Source organism: Hippopotamus amphibius, chromosome X (genome assembly GCF_030028045.1).
Source record: "Hippopotamus amphibius kiboko isolate mHipAmp2 chromosome X, mHipAmp2.hap2, whole genome shotgun sequence".
Classification (NCBI taxonomy): Eukaryota; Metazoa; Chordata; class Mammalia; order Artiodactyla; family Hippopotamidae; genus Hippopotamus; species Hippopotamus amphibius.
Window position 1 is genome coordinate 107687314 of NC_080203.1, and position 24628 is coordinate 107711941.

General features: G+C 37.4%; 1 protein-coding gene and 1 pseudogene across 5 annotated transcripts in view; both read left to right on the plus strand.

The window, feature by feature from the left end:
* Positions 1-24628, plus strand: part of DMD (dystrophin) — a 1940210-nt gene that overhangs the window by 346857 nt on the left and 1568725 nt on the right. For all 5 annotated transcript variants that reach the window (XM_057717394.1, XM_057717395.1, XM_057717398.1 and 2 more), the window contains exons 5-7: positions 2028-2120; positions 8973-9145; positions 15450-15568. In XM_057717394.1, coding sequence (XP_057573377.1) covers positions 2028-2120; positions 8973-9145; positions 15450-15568 — 385 coding nt within the window. The remainder of the gene's footprint in view (positions 1-2027; positions 2121-8972; positions 9146-15449; positions 15569-24628) is intronic.
* On the plus strand, positions 5841-8259 carry LOC130842196 (CKLF-like MARVEL transmembrane domain-containing protein 3; annotated as a pseudogene).

A 24628-nucleotide genomic window follows, 5' to 3' on the forward strand; every position in this document is an offset into this window, starting at 1 on the left:
TGCAGATTTCTTAGAGCTGAGAATTGTGAAAAGGTTTGTTGTACCTGATGAAAATGTAAGCTTCCTTGTACTAGTTTGAGACATTTATAATTAATCTTCGCTAGTTATTTCTCAGTGCACATAAGAATTAGCCAAGGTCTGTTCAAGTTCTCTGGTATTGTTATTTTTCTACTTCATAGTGCCCTAACCTGTTCTTTGCATTCCTTGAGTTTTTTTTTAAAGACTCTTCATAACCCTGCCCCAGATTGCTTAACAACTTCACCCATGCCGCATTGTCGCTAAGTACAACACTTCTAATTCTCAGCCATGTAACATCCTTTATGCTTGTTCCCACATCCTTAGCCACATGTGTCTTCTTGGCATGCCTTCTGCACCTGCCCCTCTCTTTGTTCCAGTCTTTATATTCTTTCTTTGCAGATTCAGGCAACACTGAATATCTCCTCTTTCCTTTGCTTACGCTGTCACAGAAATTTCTTTTTCTCTGCTGGGCGTCCATGAGACACAGTTGCCTACCTAATTTTTTCCAGTGGTTATAAATAAGTTTTATTGGAACATAACCATGCACATTCCTTTAGATTTTAACTAAGGCGTGTGTGTGTGTGTGTGTGTATTGCAATGGCTTCTTTTTATTATTTATTTTTATTGTGGTAAAATATACATAACATATACATTACCATTTTAACCACTTTTTAAGTGTACAGTTCATTGGCATTAAGTACATTCCCAGTAAGCAACCGTCACCACTATCCATCTCCAGAACATTTTCATCATCCCAAACTGAACTTCTTAACTCATTAAAAAAAACTCCCTAATCCCCTCTCCCTTAGCCCCTGGTAACCTCTATTCCACATTCTTTCTCTCTAAATTTGATTTTCTAGGTATCTCACGTAAGTGGAATCATATAATATTTTTTCATTTTATGGCTGGCTGATTTCACTTAGCATAATGTTTTTGAGGTTCATTGATGTTGTAGCACGTGTCAGAGTTTCCTTTCTTTTTAATGTGGAAGAATACTCTACTGCATATATACACCATGTCTTGTTCCCAGTTCTTGGCTGTTACAAATGAAGCTAGTATGAACACTTATATATAGGGATTTGTATAAATATAAGTTTTCATTGCTTTGGAATAAATACCTAAGAGCCCCATTGCTGGATTGTATGGTAAGCACATGTTCAATTTTGGAGAAAACTGCCGAAATGGTTTCCAGAGTTGCTGTACTATTTACATTTGCACCAGCAAAGCATGTGACCCATTTTCTCTATATCCTCATCAGCATTTGATGTCATCACTATTTTTAAAAATTTTTGCCATTATGATGTGTGTAGTGATAGCTCCTTATGGTTACAATTTGTATTTCCCTAATGGCTTGTAATGTTGAATATCTTTTCCTGTGCTCATTTGCCTGATGTTTATGTGTAACCTGGCTCCACCTAAAAATGTTAGGAGCATGAAGGACAGGAGATGTGATTTGTCTTGAAAAAATAAAACCCTGCAGATTTTAATTCCCAAACCCAGTCCCAGATAGAGAAAAGAGAGCTGGCCATTAGCTCCATTGTTTAGTAGGATTCTAATATGTGTTTCTAAAGCAAGGACGTTTTAGTCAGATGCAGTCACCCTAATTATAATAGCACTCCTCTGAGCTAGATGGAAGGATTGATGAAGTTTCTTTTTTTGAGTTTCATTTATGTACTAGGAAGCACTTCTTAATTTTAGGCATCCTTTATGAGTTATCATTGTTATATATTTTATTTGGAGATACTCCTATTGGACTCTTTAATCTGCAGTAATTTATTTATACATTAAAAGTACATTCATTTCCTATCTTTGTAAATGTGTTTGGAGACACTTGTTTGTTACAGAAAGTGCAGCTACAAATGCAGTTTGTTTCATTTTTAGCTAATTTTCTAAAAGCTATAATGCTGCTTAGGCTCTAGAAATAGCTAAATGCAATTACCTTCGCATTTTGTTTTCTTTTCAAAGATTTTGTCACCCTTCTTCAAACGTTTCCCCTTTATCTTTCACAGGTTGATTTAGTGAATATCGGAAGCACTGACATAGTAGATGGAAATCATAAACTGACCCTTGGTTTGATTTGGAATATAATCCTCCACTGGCAGGTAAGAATCCTGAGGAATTTTTTTTGGTTGGGGAGAGGTAACGTGTGGCTGATCCTTCCTTTCATTTTTACTGTTGACCCACAAAACACACATGTATGTCTCTAACAATACAAAGCCCATCTCAATAGTGCTACCTTTTAAGTTGGGACAATTGTCATCTGCAGTGTGACGTACCGGTAGATTATAAAACAGGTTCTAGCACATTTGGAGGAATATTTTTCTAAATTGTACTGCATACGGATGAGGCCAAAAGAAAACAAAACAAAACAAATCTCATCAATAGGTTACTAAAAATATTTTTCACCAAAATGTCTTCTGTAACTTACCTAAAAGTAAATCTACATAATTTTGTAAGAAGAGAGTTATTTTTCCTGTCACTCACTATCAAATGAGTAAGACATTGTGAATTGTGTATATTCTCAATGTAAACTAATGCCAATAAAAATTATTGGGATATGATGATCTGTATATGTGTCATATACACAAACTCACTTCATAGTCTGATTCGGCAATTGCATTTTTTTCAGAGCCACCTCAGCACAGGGTCTTCTGAATTACTATATTTACTGGTTCTCTGCAAACCAGATCACAGATCATTCGGTTTAGTGAAGAGTATATATTTTTTTAGTCAGACCGACAGGAGTTTAAGTTTTAACTTCCTCATTTACCATCTAATGACATTGAATATAATGTCATCCCTTTCTGGGCCATAATTCCCTCACTATCAAAAGTGAAAAAAAATAATGAACATGTATATTTCTTCTCAAGATTAAATGACAGAATGTCCATAAACCACTCAATACAGTGTACCATTTTCCTTAGAGGTGTGTCATACTAATAACTCTTTTTTTTTTCCCCTACTCATGTTTTAAAAATTTGGAGGATAATTGAGATGCTGGCTCTTTTTACTGGTAGAGATTACTTTTTTATAAAACAGCTTTTTTGAGATGTAATGTATATATCATAAATTTACTTGTTGTGTGTGTAATATTCAAAGTATACCAAACTGGTTTAGTTTTGTTGCCCAGTACTTCTTAAACTATTTTGAAGAAGAAACAGTTCCCCCGCTCTGTCAAAGATTTTAGGATATTTACAAAGTTGTACAATCATCACAACAATCTAATTTTAGCACACTTTCTACCACCCTAAAAATAAATCTCATGTCCATTTACCATCACTCCCCTCTCCCACCCCCCCAACCCTAGGCCACCATTCATCTATTTTCTGTCTCTACATGTCTGCCTTTTTGGACATTTCATACCAAACACACTCATACAATATGTATTCTTTTACATCTGTCTTCTTTCACTGAACATAATCTTTGAGGTCCATTCCTATTGTAGCAGGTATCACTATTTCCTTTAGTAAGGTTGACTTTTAACTTGAATTGTAGATTGGTCCTGCTCGGAGTCAGACAGCATGTAGACCAGAGGTATACCTATTCAACTCAGTACCTATATTGTTCTCCAATTGACTCCCATATCTTTTATTCTAAATGCTTGGAGCTGGCTCAGTCCTATTTCACAGCAATATGGGAAGAGAGAGAGAACGACCATAGCGGCTGACAACAGAGAAGAGCTCATAAGAGCCTCAAATGAGCCCCAGATTCTCAATTCTGGGCCTTTTTCATGTAGTGATGGTGTCAAATAGAACCAGCAAGGCAACACAGGGGCCCCACCAAACTGGTTTCCTTCTGTTGCTTGGTACTTCTCAAACTATCCTGAGGAAGGAAGAAAATTATTGATTATTATTTGAGAAAATCATTGTAATTTTCCATTGTATGTATATTTCAGTAAAACTGAAGCATTACAAAAAGGAAATAAAAAGACCCACAAAACCCAAGCTTCTTTTTTATTATTAAATTCAACAGACATAAATAGGACTCTATAAAATTGCTATGGAAGTTTCTAATGGACTGTCAACTGTTGTATGGATATTTATCTTATGGCCCAGTAACAAATCGTTCATGGAGAAACCCCAGCTTGCAGAAAACACTTTGAGTTGCGCAGATGATCATGACAAAGCCTCAGGAGGACTTAGGCATGCTCAGAGCCCCAAAAGGCTATTTGAATTGTTTATCATCCAAACTGTCTCTCATATGATCTCACCCTTTCTTATCTCCTCAAAACCCTTTCCAATTCCATCTCAACTCAGTGCAGGATAGAGTTTCAAAACCACCCTGTCTGAGATTTTCTTCATTGGCTTGTGAGTGTGCTCATTTTTTTTTATTAGCATGTGGAAGGGCTTTCACATCAGGAATACTAGAAGGAATGTTTCTGCAGTCTTTCCTGGTCTGAGACTTCTCCTGCAATCTTCTGTTTTCCATCTATGTCCTCGAATCACCATATCCTTGTGATTGCAAGGATGTGGTCTCTTCCCAGCCTCTGCCTCCTTATCTTATCTCTCTTCCATCACACTGCCCTGTTCTCCTGAAACTACTAAATCACTTTTTAAAAGTTCCTCCTGCTCAATACTCCTCATCATAACCCAATGAATCGCAGAAGGTATTTTCACCAAGAGTGCATATTTGCCTTCCTATAAAATAGTCAAAGAAGCACTTGAATCTCAGTAAACATTAAAGGACACACTGACCAACCTAACGTACTTTCTAGATCTATCAGATTAAGAATGGCATGAAGAGATAGAAAGATGAGAATCTTAGGTTCCAGTGTCACATACTATGTTATTTCTAGTGCTGTGGAGCCCTTCTCCCTGAACTTGCAGAAACTCAAGAATGCCAACCCCATTTCCCCTGTCACTGTTTTCCCAGTTTCTACTTAAATGAAATTATTAGCCTGGAAAATAATGCCTGTATCGAGGAGTAAGCAGCTTTGAGCAAAATTGTGAAGCAGACTGTGTATGTTAGGTGTCCCTTTCTTCCTTCTTTTTAAAGTGCAAACCGTCCTTTTTAGGAGGGGGTCAACTCAGTTCTGGGAACCAGCTGAAGATAAAAACGCATCATGCTAATGAAGCCAAATCCGGCCTCTGTACCCAGACACAGAATTAATTCTCAGAGACAGAGTTTTGGGTGAAGTAGAAAAGAATATCTTTATTGTTTTGCCAGGCAAAGGGGGCCACAGCGGGCTAATGTCCTCAAAACTGTGTCCCAGGCTGGTGGGGTAGTGATAAGTTTTGTAGTCATGGTTCAAAGAGGAGGGTGTGATCAGTTTGTGGATGTTCTTCTGATGGGTTGGTGGGGAGGTCAGTGGGAGTCAGCATCATCAACCTTCTGGTTCCAACCTGTCTGGGGTCTCCATGCTTGTGGGCAGCACACTGTCCTTAACTGTTAATTTCTTCCACCTGGTAGGGGTTTCAGTATCCGCAAAAACAGCTCAAAGATATTGTTATGTGTACCCCTTGGTAGGGAATCACGACCTTGCCCCAAGGCTGAACTACTGTTTCTGTTGACTGTTCCTCCCTGACTCAGCATCCCCTCCCTTCCCTAATTAGCAACTGTTTGAATCTGCTCTTTGGTACTCAGGGGAAGGTCACAGACACTGAAGGAAACCTATTTCCTGTAATCAAGAAATGGGGGACACAGAAAGGCCTTTGTGTCCAGGAGCCCAGCAGGGTCCTGCTTGGTATCACTAACAGTGCTGTGTTCTCAGAGGTCAGGCCCCCCACCTTTGCTGGCTATCTCAAAGGAAATACTCAGTTCCAGGGTTCCTTCACACTGGAATGTTTATATTATTTATTATGTGCACAACAGATAAGAGAAAGATGGATTTTGCACTGCTGAAAGCCCTTACTGTAATCTCCTGCCTACCTAGTGCCTTCTGGGCAAGACAGGTTTGATCTGGTCTTCTTGCAGGTCTTTCACACACTACCACCCTTCCCTTGTAGAAGACTATTCCTCCCTCTCGTCAGTCCTACCCCTCTGCTATAACTCCTTTTAGTCATAGGATGGATTCTGGGAAGCAGACTCTGAGTTAGCAGGTAGGATGCTAATGGTTGCACACCCAAGAGCCTTCTTGAACTCCGTGGAGAACTGGGAGCTAGAATGAGCCTTTAGAGTTGTCCTGAGTGGGGCTGAAATTGTTGAGTCTTTGTACAATTTCCCTTCATCAGTCAATAGGTGGGCTGCCATAGGAGGGATGTGACCTTAGATGACATGCCTCTGCAACTCAAGTACTTCCTGAGGGGACTCGAGGGTGATGTCTGCCTCATGACAGCTGGAGAAACAAGCCCTTCCTTAAAAGAGAATCCTGGTAGTACATCTCCATGTCCATCACACCTTTTTTGCCTCCTTAACTCCTAGTCATTTTTTGAAATCAGTGCTCAAAGACATTTCACTTTTTTCCTTTTAAAAATAGATGTATAGCTGTATCCACACAGATATATTTATTTAAATTGATTATTTCTCTCTTAGTGACGGTGAGCCCTGTGGGTAGGGAATTTTTCTGCTTAAAGACTCCCCTTAGGAGCAGCTCAATGTCTGACTGAGGGTTGATCCTTAATAAAGATTTTTTGTAACTATCTTTTCTGTAGGAAAAGAACTGTTATCTCACATTGCCCTTTATTATTTTTTTTTCTCAGCAACATTTGCACCCAAGTAGAAGCAACACAGCAATGAGGCTGAGGCTGATAAGCTGAATTAGTGACATAATGATGCTAAAGGAGCTTTGGATTGAATACTGTGTTGTCCTTTAACATTATGTGCATAGAGGGCACTCTGGGCAAGCATTTCACAAATGAATCCCATTCATCATTGGAGGGTTGCCTGATCAGTGCAAATCCATCACTACCACTGAGCCAGTGTCTGCCGATTCCAACCCTGGTTCAGCACAGGACACACAGTACATGTCCTAAGTCTCTGTACATGGAGGCTGTATATTTTATAACTTTAGTATATGATGAGAATAATTATATATCTTACATAACTATTTGACCTATTTATTCACTAAGTAACTGGCTAAATAAGCAGGTCAGGAAGGAATTAAGAAAACTGGATAATCCACCCCTAAATAATAGATTAAGCTATCAAGGGATGGTGACAAATGTATGCAAAGATTTCACATCCTCACATCATTACCACGTTTACAAAACATCATCTCAAATCCTTTTCAAGTATTTTAAAGTTAGATTTAATAGTCTATCCTAAAATTTGCATTGAGTCTTTCATAAAAGGATGACTAACATAGGAGATGTTAAAATATGTATTTTCCCCAAAGGCATTTGTTAACTTCTGCATGGATTAAGAAGCAAAATAAAATGTCATATTTAGAATACACAATAAATATTCATCATCTGATCCAATGTTGGTACTATATGGACCTTATACTGCCTGAAAGCCCTTGGTGGTAAAAACAAATAACATTTACTTATATACTTCCTTTAAGTATGTGATAAGGGGCCTGACATAGTAAAGAAGTAGCTGAGTAACGATTCCTTTAACAGAATATGTAGACGGTCTGTTCTATAATGAGGTGTCAACTGCATTCTTGAAACCTAGAAAATGGATTTCTGCGTCAGCTGAATTGGAGGCAGGACAGTTGGAAACAACCACCTGCCGAATGGCATTTGCACTTGCACACAGCCTAGGAGAGACTCAAATGGCCAGAAACCAATTCATAAAAATAAAAGCGAGCCTGGCCTTGTTCTCCTTCTGCGCAGTCTCGGTTTCCGCTTCCCTCCCGGGCGCGGGGGTGGGGCCCAACCCACGCCGTCACGTGGCCCCCAGATCCGCCCCCGGGACCCCGTGGCCGCTCCTCGTCCCGCGCAGCCGCTGTGCTGGCTGCGCGCCATTGTGCGCTCGCTCCGAGGCCGCCTTCTGCTGGCGGAGTTGTCTCTCCTTCAGCTTCCGCCTTCCTCAGCGAGCCCCCGCTGGAGTCCCTGCTGGCCCTCCACTTACTCGTTGTTGCTGCCACGCTGCTGAGCAAGGGGCAGGGCTTGTGCAGGCCCCTGATGGACTTCCTAAGGCGGTGGCACTGCGGCCTTGGTCTCCTTCGCCAGCTCCATCACAGCTGTCGCCAAATACTGGGACGGGGCTTCGGAACCGGGCCGGGCGTTAGATTTCTTTGCCAACATGCGGTTGGCACTTGACTTCTACCTGATCTTTCACAACGTGGCCGAATTTCTCAAACAAGAGGACACCGCAGAGGTGACCACAGCCCACAAAGCGGAAGTGTTCCGACTGTGACGCCAGAGGTGGCCAGAGGCCCGTGTGTTGGGAGGGAGGCTGTGACTTCTCAGAGTAGCAGTGGGAGTTGTTGATGCAGCGGGCCTCCTCACAGTCCCGAGGTGATGTTCCTGAGCCCAGCACACAAGACGGCACCCCAGGACTTAGCACTGTCTAACCACTCTGCACGTGAGAGCATCTTGAATGTTCCACCCCTTCTCCGCACGTATGTCTCACGGACCTGAAGCGCTTTAACCCCTCTGCTAAAAACAAGCACAGGGGGACAACGTGGATAGAGCCTTGTTACCCGCTCCCAAGAGAACCATTTGTCGCTGCGGGCAGAGGAACAAGTAAGACAAACTACCACAGGGCCAACCTGCCAGGCCCCAGTCGTTTTTGTCTGCATTTGGTGCCCCTGTTCACGCCAGGTGCTTTGTCGAGAATGATCCTTCCAAGATTCTTTTGTTCAAGGAGCACCAGCTCCCTCTTCATTCTTGAAGCAGCGAGAAAACTGACCTGTGCCCCTCATCTGGGAGTGAGTGAATCTCGGGCCCTATAACTGGCCAAGCATTTCACAGATGAATCCCATTCATCATGGGCGGGTTGCCTCATCAGTGCAAATTCATCACCAACACTGAGCCAGTATTTATTAAGTGAAGGTTAGAACGTTCAAGTTTAAGTTTGTGTGCTTCTTGTTCATGCATTTTCTTATGGAAGTGTCTTTCCACACGTAGGTCAAAAATGTAATGAAAAATATCATGGCTGGATTGCAACAAACCAACAGTGAAAAGATACTCCTGAGCTGGGTCCGACAATCAACTCGTAATTATCCACAGGTTAATGTCATTAACTTCACCACCAGCTGGTCTGATGGTCTGGCTTTGAACGCTCTCATCCACAGTCATAGGTAAGATTACTGAGACTGAATAATTTTTAAAAATATTTACTTAGAGACTGATATCTTTTTCTCCAGGATGGTTCCAGATCATTTCCCACTATGCAGTATGTTATTTATGTTGACCGTATTGATCTAACCATCCATTGGAATGCACTGAATAAGAATATCCTATTTTTATGTGATATTATACTTTGTTGAAATATTAAAACTGTCAGAGAGCATGAATGTGGTTATGGTGGGGGGAGGGGATCAACATCTTTGAAATTGAGACTTTGCCAGAAAATCAAGGTTCTATTCTAACTTTGCTAAGAATGGAGTTGGTCTTTCTATACATACAATGTGTTAGTCTGAGCCTCAACTGTAGTGTTAAAAATGGTTGCAGATCTTATGTGAGTGGCTGTAGTACAATTAATTACCATCATTAGATTAATAATGTGAAAGGGAAACATGTCTCATGTCAGATACACACTTAGATAGCAAATACCATAAGGCCCTGTGTGTGTGTGTATAGTATATATATTATATATATATATATTTTAAATATCAGGCTCTGAGCATCTTAGCCACCAAGGCAAAGAGCAGACCACAATTAATTCTATGACTCAGTGCTCAGAATATCAAAAGAAACAAATGCTCTGGAACAGCAAAGCAATTGCTATAAAGCATGAGAGAGGGTTGTTCTGTCGATCTTCATAAAAGGAACTCAGTGTGACAGTGAACCAAATGTCCTTAACTATGTTCACAGTAGTATATTTTCTAAGATAAAACAGTTGTTTGCTTTTTCTTGTGTAAAGAAGCTCAGTAAGTGAATTAATAACAGTTCGAGAAAAAGCAAAACAACCCGGTAAATACTTATGTTATGTATAATGAATGCATTCATATGTATTATACGTATAACACATTTACTCTAAGGAACATCTGCTTTGGTTTTCCTATTACCCATCTCTTTTACCCAGCCCAATCCCCAGGGTCAAATACATTGCCTTATTAACTGTGTTTGAAATGCCACTGGACTGCATCTTCCCTGATTTTCAGTGCAGCTTATCTTTTCTCACTTTGATCTTTCTTTTCTCCATGAGTCTAGTCTACCCTTTTCCTATGCCAATCTTGCTTCTGGAAACGTCCAGAATATAAATTTTCTTTCTGGTTTACCAGTCTGGGAGCAAACGCTCTCTAAATAAGCATCTTTGTCAGGTGTCTTGCTCCAGCTGGGTTTAATTAACCCCCTCCAGACTGAGTTTCCAGGTGAATGACTCAGCAGCCTGATTTTGGAAAGGAGGCAGGCTCACTCTCAGTCGGCACGTTAAGCAGTGTTAATACTTTGTTTTTCCTAAGTGTGACACGAAGAAAAATATTTCACAGCCTCAGTACAGCCGGATGAGAGGGGTTAGGGACATTCGTTCTGCATGATAAGTCAGTGTTCATTTATGCAACTGCATGCTTCACAGTAAGGACTGGAACATATTGATCTTGCTTTTCATGTATACATTTGCAGATGAACAGAAATGTTGAGGATCAGGTTATGTGGTCCTTGTTGGCTCGTTAACATTTTTCTTTTCAAGTGGAAGACTTCAGTCCTGCAAGCACATTCACCGACTACATTTGTTAATATTGTGTTTCATGATTTCTGAATGTATTTGTAAGTAATACAGTAAACATATCCAGGTTGCCCTGTCACATCTGTTCCTGACCTACTCTTTGTCTCTCCAAATATCTACGTTTATGTATTCTGTCATGTTGAATGAATCATCAGTAACTACCTTTTTATACATAACATGGTTACTTTTCAAGAGGTTTCTCACAGTTGATAGTGCTCTTTCATGAATCAGCTCCCTCTCCTTTTTGTCTCTGACAGATGTTCATTTTGTTTATCTAAAGAAAAAGAGAATGGTTGAACTTTTCGTTCCAGGGCGATTGTCATTGGAACACTTAGGAATGTCATGAGGTGTCCTCATTTCAATAATTGAGAGACTGTGTAGAACAAAGGTGTGAACTCGATAAAGAGCATAGGAATTGACAGAGAGCCTTGCCAAAGATCAGGCTTTTAGTGGCTTTATATTTCTTTAAGGCTAAATTTTATCTTAATATGTAGGAAATTAAAAGTATTAAAACACAGAGTTCACTACAGTGCAGTTAAAAGGAAGCCAGATTCTACTTTCTTGGGAAAACCGAATGATAATTGATTAGAAATAGGCTGAAAATATGGAAATAAGTTGCAATAAGTATAAAGTTGCAATTAAATTTTCTTCCTAGTTTCTTATTTTAATTTATTACCATAGAAGTAACATAGCATGTGGTTTAAAAAAAAAAAAGACATAAAAGAGGGTGGCAAAGGACAGAAAGAAACAAAATGTGTCTTCCTGACCTCAGCCCTGTCCCATGACACTCCACTTCCTAGAAGTAGTTACTGTCAGCAACTTCTTTTATTCTTTCTGATGGTTTTCATAATTATGCGTATTTATTTCTTGATTAATTCATTTCTGACAGGAGATGGATTTATTCTTTAATATGAAGCCCACAAATATCTCATCCCCATCTATTTCCTGATTTCATTACTATATTATAATCATTTTATTCTTATAATTGTTGCCTGTGTGACTTTAAATGACAGTGGTATACCTGGTTTCATCAAGTTTAGACAAGATCTGTTGACCACCTGAAATGAAGGTTGAGGAAATTATCACCCTTATACTTACGTCCTCCTCTTCTCTCCTCTCCACCTTTGTCATTATATTATTACTCTTGCGTCAACAACGTTTGTAAGATTTGTATCTCTTCTGTAAGTATTTGTTCTTGGCTTGAATCTATAAGTTGAAAATGTATTACTGTTATTTTATAAATATAATTAATCTTAAAGTAATAGAAGTTAGTGTTTTAAGCAATTATTTTGTAGGCACTGTCCTAAGTAAAATAACCCATCTGTTTCTTATGACATACATACTATCGTTGTCCCCATTTCACAAATTGGGAAACTGAGGCACAGAAAGGTTATGTGATTTATCTAAGATCATTTGGCTATGTCAGCCTAAATAAGGAGATAAGTGGAGGCAAGCTCAAATGATCAGAAATTGAGTTTATTCATGGATAATGGAGGAATTGCAATTGGGGTATGCATGCTGTAGCAAGTTATAGGCAAGTCTGTTGGGGGTTTGGGCAAGCTGTGTGTATGGGCAAGGAGCACAAAGCGGGGGCAGTCCAGCTGGAGTGCACGCATTGAGTTCATTAACTTGAGGATGGGGAGAGATTCTTGGTGGATACTCACTGGTTGAGAGAGAAGGTTTGATCTTCTGTAAAACAGGCATTTATAGAAAATTAGCCTCTCAATTTTTAAGTTCCATGCTTCCGAGGACACGTGTGTGAAAGTCTCTATTTAATATCATTCGGTTCCAGTTCTGACTGAAATGTTTTCACAGCTAAAATGTGGTAGAGCCAGGATTTGTAGGGGACTCTGCTTATCTACTAGGCTATGTTATCTCATTCAATATGTCAGTTTTGTCAAAAGACTGGTGATCCTTAGTTGCATATTCTTATTTATGACTTATGGTCTAGGTTAGCATGGGAAGGTATGTGGCTTTCCCCTTCAGATGGTTAGTTTTACAATTCTTTATGCATTTGAAAATCATAGTTATTTAAAATGTTAGTGGTGAATTTTAATGATTTAAAACATTTTCTTAGATTGATTTTAAATGCTAGAAGATACCTCGAAGGCCATTCAGTGCAATTCCTTGTTTTTAAAATGAAAACACTGAAGCTCAAGTAGATTACATGACTTAGATAATTCCTCAACTACGTGACTAGTTAGTGGCTAAAGAGAAGGGGAAGGGGATGAAGGGAAAAGGGCTTAAATGTGGAAGCAATCCTATTTTTTTTTAAACATACTGATTTAACCTTGTTTACTTTGCTGTAGGTGAGAAACTATTTTCCCATACTTTCTACTGCCATTTCTGAGAGATTGAGAAATGAAGATGGTGCAGAGGTTGCATAGTGAAATTAAAACTTCCCGCAAATAGTCTAGGATTTAATTTTTGTGTCTTGTAGACTTTCCACTACTAGAGACAGCTCCCAATTTATACATATTTTAGGTTCTAAAAGGTTTTTAGTTGTTTGGGGTAACTTGGAGTGTATAGGGGAGATTAGATTTACTAGAAGTGCACAAAGTCTGGTGAATTAAACAGGGTGAGAGCAAGCAGAGAAAAGGAAATGGGAGTCAAAGGAGAAATAGAGTTGCACCTTTATTTTGAATTCTGGTTTTAGAAAATAGCAGCTAAGCCCATCTTTGTAACATCTTCTCTTGCAGAGCATGAGTTCTTAAGCAGGAGTCCATTGACCCAAATGTCCTAAAATTCTATGTAATTCTCTTTAAAGCTACAGATAGGTATTTTTGTCTGGGTAGAAGTTTCATAGCGCTCATTGGCTTCTCAAAGGTATCTGTGATGCAGGAAAGGTGAAGAGGCACTAAACTAATGGTTTCCAGTGTTGTTGGGATAAATTGTACTTCCTTAACAGCCCAGGCCTTTTGCATACTCATCCCAATCCCTCTCCTAACCATATCTCCCACCACTTGATAGTAGAAATTTCCTCAGTCCTGTGAGGTCTTGACTGACTGGGCACGTTCTGCTCTTTCCTTCCCTAAGAACTTTGATTCTCTAATATCCACACAATTTAGAATTCTATTCTCAAGCACTTTTCTTAAATCTAAACCCAAACCACCATTTAAGACTCCTTTAAGCCTCAAAAAAACTTTTTTGATCTTTTCAGATTCTAGAAAACCTTATGTATTATTATCTGTAGTTATTACACTCAAAATGTATGTAACTTGTGATGTGTGCATTTTTTTCTCATTAGATATAAAATCCGTATATGATAAGAACTGCCTCTTACACGACTTTGCGTTTTCTCCGTTATTAAGTAAAATGATACTCATATAGTATGTTCTCATCTATTCTCTGGTGTAGTCAATAAATATTTATTGAACCCCTCCTATGTGTCAGTCTGGGTTTCTAGAAGTGAACAAATCTGGCAAAAAGAATTCTGTATTCTTCATTCAAGTGCAGGAGATAGATAAAGATTAATTAAATATATAATACGTTAAATTGTAGTAAGTGCTAATGAGAAAAATATAAAGCAATTAAGAGGAATAGGAAATGATTCTGTGTAAGTCTGATTTGGGGTCAGGCAATTTCAGATGGGGGACAGGCCGGGAAGGACTCATCAATGTGACTTTTGAGTAAAGACCCAAAGGAAGTGGAGGAATGAGCCCTGTCTCTGTCTGGGGGAAGAGAATCCCAGGCATAGGGAACAGCAAGTGCAGATGTGGGAAACTATCTAGCCTGTTTGAGGAACACAAGAAGGGAGGCAAGAAATAAAATCAGAGAGTTAATAGGAAGCCAGACCATGTAGGGCCTTGTAGGTCGCAGTTAAATCAGTGAATTTTACTCCCTTGATAGCAGGAATTTGAGAAAGTTATGATGAAACATTTTACCAGATCACTCTGACAGCTCTGCTGAGAATAGGTTAACAAGGGCAAGGGTGGGAAGAGGGGAGCAGTTAGAAAGCTAATGCAGTAACGTATGCAGGCTAAGATGGTGGTTTGGATTATGGCACTGGCAGTGAGGATAGTGTGAAGTGGTCAAGTTCCGGATATATTTCCAACTAAGTGTTGTATGAGAGCAAAAGAGTCATCAAAGTTGACACCAGGGTTTCTCTCCTGAGCACCTACAAGCTTGACCTTGTTATTGATCATTGAGGAAGGGGAACTATAAGATAAATAGGGGTAGTGCGATGGGGATGAGTATCAGAAGGTCAGTTTTGGACGCTTGAGTCTTGTGATGACTCTAACTAGAGATACTGAGTAAGCAGATGGATTTAGAGTCTGCAGTTCAGGAAACAGGTCTGGGCTAGGCTTATAGAATTAGAAGATACCAACAAATGGCTGGTATTCAAATCCATGAGATTGGATGAGATGAACACATTTTTGTTGCTTGGGTAACATAGAATAAATTCTCCTTTGTTTTCTTCAGGATTTTCTATTAAAATTGTGACTTGTTGAAATGTTATTGAGGGGTGCTGAAGGATTAACACTCAACTCTTAAGGAATGTGGGCATGGGTGGTCAATCAAAAATAAGAACTGGGGACTTCCCTGGCAATCCAATAGTTAAGACTCCACGCTTCCACTGTAAGGGGCACGGGTTCGATCCCTGGTCTGGGAACTAAGATCCCGCATGCAGTGTGGCCAAAAAAAAAAAAGAATTGAAGTGAATCTTATGAAACATTTTAAATTGACTTATATTTGTCTTTATATTTGTGTTTCAGGCCAGACCTGTTTGATTGGAATAGTGTGGTTTGCCAGCAGTCAGCCACACAACGACTGGAACATGCATTCAACATCGCCAAATACCAATTAGGCATAGAGAAACTACTGGATCCTGAAGGTTGGTGCATTTCTCAACTACCACTGTTTTTTAGCATAGTTTCTTGTTTATCATCTCAGACTTAACATTTCCACAGACTAAGCACAAAATAGAAACTATGCATTGTGTTTTTCTGTATTCCAGGTATATTTAAAATAGTCTGTCTTCCTAGAATATATTATGAATTGTCATCTATGATTTTAGTTCTCAGAATACCAATATCTAAAACTAAAATGTGAAACTTTAGAAAAAAAATTCAAGCCTTTAGAATGTATGTGCCTCACGGATGAAGTATACTGAATTTAGAGTACATTGACTCCAAATAATTGTAAAAAGTTCATGTTTTGCTTATTCTATGAAGAGATTTGATAGACTAATCAGCTATAATTAATTAGCTGCTCTCGCCAATTTCATTCATATACGCTATAAAAGGCAACATGGTTTACTGTTTAAATCAGGAAATCTATTCCTGGCTCTGATTCTGTTGTAATTTGTCACTCTAGGGGAAGTCCTCTATTGAATGGTTTTTCATTTTCTGCCTCTTTAGTTGACAGGCAGCACTGTATTTATATTTTTATAATATTACACTTAAGTAAATTTCATCCTTATCTCTGATGCTGTACAGTCACATCTTACAAACACATGGATTAGAGGGATAATGATTCCTGGCCTCTGCTTTTCTTCTAGCCCATGAGGCACTTTTTAAATTTGCCAACTTCTTTGGAATTGCAGACTATATTCTCACTTTCTTGAGGCTTTACCACACTCTAAACCCAGAAGTTGGAGAAACAGTATCAGTGGGATTGATATCTGCAATATAATACAAGCTGATATTTGGGTAGGGTTATATAATTCTTTTGTCTTTGGAGTATTGAATCAGTCCCAAGTAAGGAGATCCTTGAGTGGTGGTCATAGGTCCCATCAGGAGAAGTTCTGAAATGACTCAGAAATAAGCAGCCTTTCGCTGGTGAATTTATCATCAACCAGAATCTAATCCTTAGTGGTATGGACCCAGAAACCTGATTGCCTCATCTTGTTGATAGATGGTGGTGGTAATGGTGGGGGAGTTAACTTTAAACCAGATGAAAAAAAAATGATATAACAATCAAAATGGAAGCTCAGTTATTTTGAATGAGATAGTTAACAGTCACAAGAACCAGAATACTCGTATCTAATCGACCTCTATATTGCTCTTGATAAGCACATGGACTTGGGAAGGGAAGATTATAGCAATACAAATGTGTTTGTGAAGTTGGAATCAGATTAAGTTGATTAGAAATGTTTCTTCTCCTTTAGATAATGCATAACTCCTGTAACCTCTTATTATTGCTTCAGTAAATGGTCAGTGTCCTTCCTGCCCCAGTTTAGCTGGGAGAAATTATATCAATCATATTTCCTTGTTTTGCAGGATGGGGGAGGGCTTCCTCACTGTTGACTCCTAGTACTGATATATGTGTTTTTTCATACTCTAGTGAGGTAGAGAGGGCAGACATAATGAAAATATGAACTCCAGTCCCTGAGGGTGAAAGCTATATAGTGTGTGAATCTGAAGGATAAGCCTGCTAATAGTTTGTTTGTTTTTCATTAAATCCACATATGGCAGTCAGTTCCCGTTGTCTGGGATATATGCTCAAGTTATTCTTGTGTGTGCCCTATACTTTTGTAAAACAGTAAGAGTAAGTTTAAAATAGATCTTTTCCCTGTTAAGTGATAAAATGGCTTTTGATGTCTGAGTCCTCCTCTGAATCAATGAAGTAAGGGAACCTGGATAGGCGTTCACATCATAATCAGAAAGTAGATTGATAAGCCTATAATCAGAAATGGGCAGTTAAATAAATAATGTATTTTATAGCATAAAGTAGCCTGATATACCCAATTCCATATGTTCTCCTAAATGGACAGTGTATGTTGAAATGCATGTCCTATAGACTATAGGAACACTGTTATCATGTCTCAAACTCGATAATTCAAAGTCAACCAAACACAATATGAAATACAAGCTGATTAATAGAGATCAAACCTCTGGTTATGGTTTCATTTTGCCAGTGAACTCTTCGATCTGAAAACTTTTGCTATTTATGGACTTCCTTCCAAGAGCATTCTGTCTCCTAAAATGGTTTATTAAAGTTTTTTATGGCTTTAAATAAAGATTAGGATTCAGTATAAATCTTAAGTCATATTTTTAGGTATGTATCAGTTCCTGTCAGTGTGTTAGGGAAATACTCAAATATTCACTTAAAAATTATCACTCAGTATTTTTCAAGACACGATATCAGTGATGATTGAAAGAAAAAAAAATTAACCAAATCATAAGGATTTTTATTTACTGATTAAGTTAGTTGCAAAAGACAGGATAGCGTCTCTTAGAGTCTAAGACTCAGAACACTTTCTTCAATGTACATAACATGCAAGACTTGTGGACTTTTTGCATGTCCCCTATAGTAATTATCTTTGAGAGAGTCATATTTGTCTTTAACCAAATATTGGTTCTTTAGTTTTTAACATGACGATGTCAGCTATTCTCCAAAGCAGTTTTCGTTTCATGTCTTATATGCCCCTTAGGAGGCTAATGAAACATTTAGCTTTATATTTGGGGAGATTTTTATTATTGGGGGATTGAAGTTATATTTGGCTTAAAAAATACCTGCCCAAAATGTTTTTAGAATTTTAAACATATGCTTTGTTGATTGAGTTGATTTATAAATTAAGAAGTCATTGAAATATAATTTGGTGCTTTTCATATCTTGCATATATCAACTTTGGTATGCTTTGTTTGGCCTTAAGTGGTGTTTTGAGGCCTGAGGTTTGGTTTTAAGTGGAATTGCCTTTTAAAATGCATTAGCATAAGCAATTTCAGGAGCTGTTTGTGGTGTGTTTAAATGTTAACATATGCAAAAATAAGTAATACAAGGGTAAAATTATTTAATAATTTATGCATCTTTATGCTCATAGTTATAAAAGGTTTATCTCCTTCAAAACATATCCTATTGTGGCTCATTTGATTCACTTTCTCTCATGATTTCCCTATAAGACACGCACGGTAGTGCACGGTAGGTTTCAGGTGCATTGTTTGCTTCCCTGAGTTTCAAATAAATTGGTTTGTTTGCAAATCCACACAGTACTTTATGCATTAAGAGAATGCTCTGTCAGCTTTTCCTTGTGAATAACAAAGTGAAGATGTTCTTCTTAAAGGAATAAAAAAAATCGGGGATAAAAGATTGTGCTGGTTCTAGATGACTTTTGACTGTAGTAAGTCATTTCCATTTGGGATGTGCAAGATGACGTGCACATCATCCGTCGCTTACCAGGGTAACTTTAGGATGAAAAATGAAAGATGAGAGTCAAATTCGATGAACACTAGGGCTTTCAAGAAATAATTGTAACCTCAAAATGACATTCACAAGCCAATTAGTTTGGTTTTAATCCACTTCATTTTAGCGACGTGAGGATGGTGACACAGATTCTATTTTCTGCCTGGCTAATCCCTGCATTACTCTTCAGTTGTTTTTAGAAGCTACTTTTCCAAGAATTAGCTCTGCTTTTTGGAAAGTTTTACTCCTGAATGAATGGTCTCTAACTTCGCTTTGCATGCATGCAGTTGATTATTCTTTAAAAAGTATTCAAGAGAAAATATATAGTTTTTACTATAAAAGAGGAGGAAGTCCTTAAGGTCTCTTTTGGGGTTTGATATCAATTGTTTGAGCAAGTGGTTTTTTTTTCTTCCATCTTTGTTCTGTTCATCACATTTTGATACCGTTAACAAGAAATGCTAATAAGTAGTTTACACTAAGTTAAAATGGAAAGAGTAAAACCATACCAACTCAGAAAGATGTTGTTAACATAAATAACTTGAGCTTTTTCTGGACAGGCACACTCATTTCATATCATTTATATTGATTTTTTCCTAAAACCCATTGTGGAATACCTTTGTTTTCAGAAAATGTAATGAGGTTGGAATATATTGGTGTTCCTTGTGTGTATAACATTTCAGCTAGAAGTTGTTATTGTAAATATCTTACACTCTGTAGAGCCAAACTCTCTGCCGTGCAAAATGTTTTTTTTCCATATATTAAAAAAGGATTTTAATAGTACACATGTGAATTAAAATGGCCGTTGCCTTTTTGATTAAAAGTAACAAAATATATATTCCTCTCTACTGTTTTGCTGATTTATATCATTATATCTGGCAGAGAGTCTTTAGAGATATTACAAACTGTAATTATCTAAAACTAAATCCCAAGGTTCTTGGAAGAACAGTTCTTAGTCTACTTAGTCTACTATGGAAAATAGGAAGTATCATCAACTGCTTATACAGATAGGATAATAGCAGAATAATGTTCTATTATGTCAGCAGGGGACCACTTTTTCCAGGGTTTCTTTTTAAAGAAACATTAAAATTTGATCATTAAAACCAAATTATATCATTTAATAGTGTTAAATGTAATAATAATGAAAATATTTCTTTAGTTTTGAACTTCAGTGGATTGCAGTTGAAATGAGCAAATTAGAGATGGCGTTATTGTATTAGCAAAGGAATGGGCTACATTAGTAAATTTAGTGTTGCCATCTCATTTGCTTAATGTATATTCAGCACAACCTTTTAGCAAAGGAATTTGGGAAATACTGTGTTAAATAATTTAAATATATACTTCTATTAGCATTGCTTAGAACAGAGACTAACAGTGATACATAATGAGGCTTTACAAAAACTGATGGCCAGTATAGAAGTCCAGAGAAATGTGATTAACATATTTCTAGCCTGCATATCATTAGAGTAAGGGTACTTATTAGAATATCCTTGACTATTTTTAGGTTTTAGCACTTTTTTTCCATGGGCAGACCCATTGCATAACTAGCTTTGTCCACTGCCACTTTAATATACTTTAATGCATGTGAGTTAAAGATGACTTTAGCCGAGTATCTGGAGGCATCCTCAGATTTATCATTGCAACTCTGGAAGAAAAATCTTTAAGGGGCAGTGAGTCAGTACCTTGTAAAATAAATAAATGAAATAAAACTTTCTACATGGGTAAAAAGGTTACCAATAATAAGATACAAATATTAGCATAAAAATGAGGATAAAGGTACTACATTAATGTTGTGATAGAAGTGATTATACTAACATTAATATATTATGGTTGTGATCTGTTTCCTGATGGAGAACTCTCAAATTGCTTATTGCAACAGAAATGTAAAAAATAAATATGTTAACATATAGTTTCCAATAGCCTGAAAAGCTAACAAAGGCATATGAGACCAGGGAGGCGGAGAAAGAGAATGAATTTCATGTCTCTTGTTGATATCCCACCTTTTACCTTATTCTCAGTTCAGATAACACAGAAAATTAATATTTTCAGGACAATTTGAACCAATCAGTAATAAATTGAAGTGATTTTTGTTCTGCTGATCCATTTCAGTTATTTGGATGACAGAAATAATTGAATGTAACTGTCCCAGATTCATCCATGTAGACAATGAGACCTGAAAAATATTAAAAATGCGCGTGGCCTGAATTTATCCTTTATACTATAATTTGATATTTTCTACTTATCTTTATGTTCTTTTATAATTTATCACAATCTTGACCTTATGGAAAATGGTCAGCCAATTTAAATTTTTTATCTCTGTTAACAGTTTTTTTTGTTAAAAGGGATATTATTCATTGTGATAGTTAAATAACATAGTTTCTCACTTGATTGTGGAATTTAAATAATGAAATATCTAATCATGTGATTTAAGATTTGCATTGTGGATGAAGTTCTATAGCAAATGTATTCAGAAACATTTGAGTATAATCCTTGCCTAGATAACTGGCAATCTCTTTTTAATTACTTTACCAGGATGGTTTTTCCAACTGTTTTTTATGTAAGTGGGGGAAACATAATATCCTAGGCCTATGCAGTCACAATAAGTAATATTGAGTGACTGACAGGCCATGTATAAATTATTTAAACAGTTGGGAAATACATCTAACTTATCCCAATGCTGAATGACATATAATAGATATTTTGTGGATGATGTCCCCAGGTATATCATCACTAGGAGTTCATTAGACTGCTAAGGAAATATATTAGAAAAAAAAATGTGTTGCTCCTTTGTTATTGATTTAATAAGACTCAAATCTGAAGTAATGAGATATTAGCAACTGTGAGTAATTAAAGTGTTTTATAGTTGATATTTGTGTTTCTTATTTATCATGGGAGGGTGTAGAGTTAATTAAAAGCATTTTGCCAGAACAGCACACTATAATTTTGCCTTCTAACTTGTTCATTGTGGTTCGGCACGTGCTGTAATGAGAGAGTATGGTGTGCAGGAGGCTTTCTGTGCTTTGTATCTGGGTACTGAGGAGAGTTCCTACTTTTTTTTTTTAAATCCTCAAATGTGCAGAACTAAAAAGGAATTCTTCTTTTCAACTAATTTTAATTTGTGTAGCCTGTTGGTTTTGTTCTCATCCTTCATGGGGTGTTGATGGTCTCTTCGTAAATGAAGGTGAAGTGTTGCGTGTTTAGAATATCCTAGACATAGCTGCCTGAATAGAGAGGCGTCCTGTTTTAATCTAGAACACTAGAAGAGAATTTAGAAAAATCTCTCAAAAGCTTTCTAAAGAGAACAGGACTGGAGTCTGAATATTTGCAGTGTGAAACCCCTGCCCTGTGTTACTATGTAAGTGAAAGAAGTGTGTTTGCTTCAGTGATTCCCTCTTGCAAAATATGGAACAGAAAAGAGTTTTCCTGGTATCACTTGATTTAGTAACATCTAGATGTCACCACTGACCTCGTAGTCTTCAGTAGGTGTCATTTAGGTAAAAGTTCCAGAGTATTGTTTTCTTGGCCTTCAGTTTTAAAGGTTAAACTTTCCGTATTTAAGAATTAAGTGTGAGTTTAGGACGTTGTTTTCCAGATTGTTATTATTGGCAGAATCCCTCATTACCTTGAAGAACAGGGTTCCTACATAGTGCAGTGGTAATGATTGAGAGAAATCTTCAGAACAGAAAATATAAAGACAGCAGCCAAAACACTGTCAAACTGTAATTGGCTACCATGGAAAGCAGTCACCCAGTTTTTCTTTAATTCAGAGACATTTGATCCAGTGGAGGCCGGGCGGTGTTTGGAGGATGGGGGGAAGCAGGAGGCTGAAGTGAGCCTCCTAAGGCAGAGGCTTTCCCTTTCGCCACCTTTAGGATTTTTTGTTAACTGTTGTAACCAGATAGCTGTTGTGTTTTTAAAATATAAAGGAAGAAGACTGAAATTGTACATACTTTGTAAATATAATCATTTGTACTTGAATATAGGGTTTTACAGGACACTGATACCTCACCAAACAAAAGGTATAATAAATTGACCTTTGTATAAAAATTTTTTTTGAATAAACAATTATCAAAAATGAAATTTCTACGAGGTTTTAATGAAATCAGTGATGGTATATGAAAGTAAAGCATATGTTGCTTAGAGTTGGGACATTTTTGTTCATTTCACAGTCTTCAAAAATGGAATTAACTGTGTTTGATTAAAAAAATAGGATATATCACAGAACTTGCAAACGGATATCTGAAAACCTTAAAACTGAGTGCTAGGAAAATAGGTATCAGATTGGTACATATGTTTTACAGTTAAACCATTTCTCTATATAAAAATGCATGGGCCATTTAACAGCTGGAATATGAAATAAAAGATAAAAATATATTAGTTTACAGTAATATTTGGATAAAATAATAATAAACTAGAATCTTGGGTGATACCTTTTAATTCTTATAATAGGATAATTTAATTCTCATAAAAATGGGATTTAATTCTTATTAAAGAGACCAGAAACCTTACAGTAGTCTTGTGATTATACTTAATAATAATAAAGTGTACTCTTAGATTTATTGGCTCATGGCAAACTTGTGTGGTTAATGGGTCATACGCTATCCACTTGAGAGATGAGAAAACTGTAACAGCTATTAAGTGCTTAGGGATGTTATGTATTATTGAAATTTAATAAGGTGGTTCAAATCAGTGTTTTTACTTTTTAGAAATAATCAGTTGTTCTGCAGTATCATTCTTTTGAAATTTTTAAAAATATTGCTGAGTAAACTTTTACTTCAAATGAAAGCACAATTTTCTCCTAAAAATATTTTTCTAATTTATCACCAGTGATATAAATTCAAATATGCAAAATTCTTTTTGGTAAAATATAACTAAAATGTAAGTAGGACACCCATGTTTTAGGAACCTCACATTTCTTTTACACAAAATTTCTAGGGCAGTTTATCATTATTTTATAGATGGAAAAACTGAGGCTTAGAGAGCTTTACTAAAACCAAGATGACACAGCCAATAGAAAGATGAACAGGAACTGAATTCAGGTTTACCTCTCCTCAGAATCCATATTCTTTCCAACAGGACTGCCCAGTAAAATCACCTGGGCGAGATTTATGAAAACATTGGGGTTGGAGCATATATTCTGATTTTATTGGTCTGAGGTGGGGCCCTGACACCAGCAATTTTTAAAAGCTCGTTAGGTGAGACTACCATTTAGCCAAGGTAAAAGTAGCTGCAATAGAACATTTGTTTCCATAGGTGTGTCTTTTTAGAGGATAAGATCCAGAATCTGTTGTCCCAGGGTTTTTTAAGACCTCTAGTATTTTCTTCCTTAAGAGGTGACTAAGCCTCCTGTTCAAATCTTCAATTACTGGAGCATTGCTTATTGCTAACAGTCCTGTCGTTAATGAGAAATGGTTCGTCCACCAGATAAAATAGAAATAGACTAGCTGTCACATAAGACTGGCTACCAAAAACGTTCTCTTTTAGGATTAAGGGACTTGCCTTATCTGCTGTCTGCACAGCTCTCTCTCCATCCCTTCTTCTGTTTATTACTTCACGGTCATGTTTGTGATAGAATGACGCTCTCACACACACACTGCTTCCACCAAAGGGTTGTCCAGGATAATATGTGTGCAGAGGTGGTCCCTAGCTCTTTGTGCCTTTATTTTTCCTTTTCTCTCTTCCTCTCTCACTTTGATCCTAATTAGTATCGCTGTGCCCTGTTATCAGGGGTTTGAGGATCCCTTTTTCAGCCAGTAAATATCTCTTTCATTGG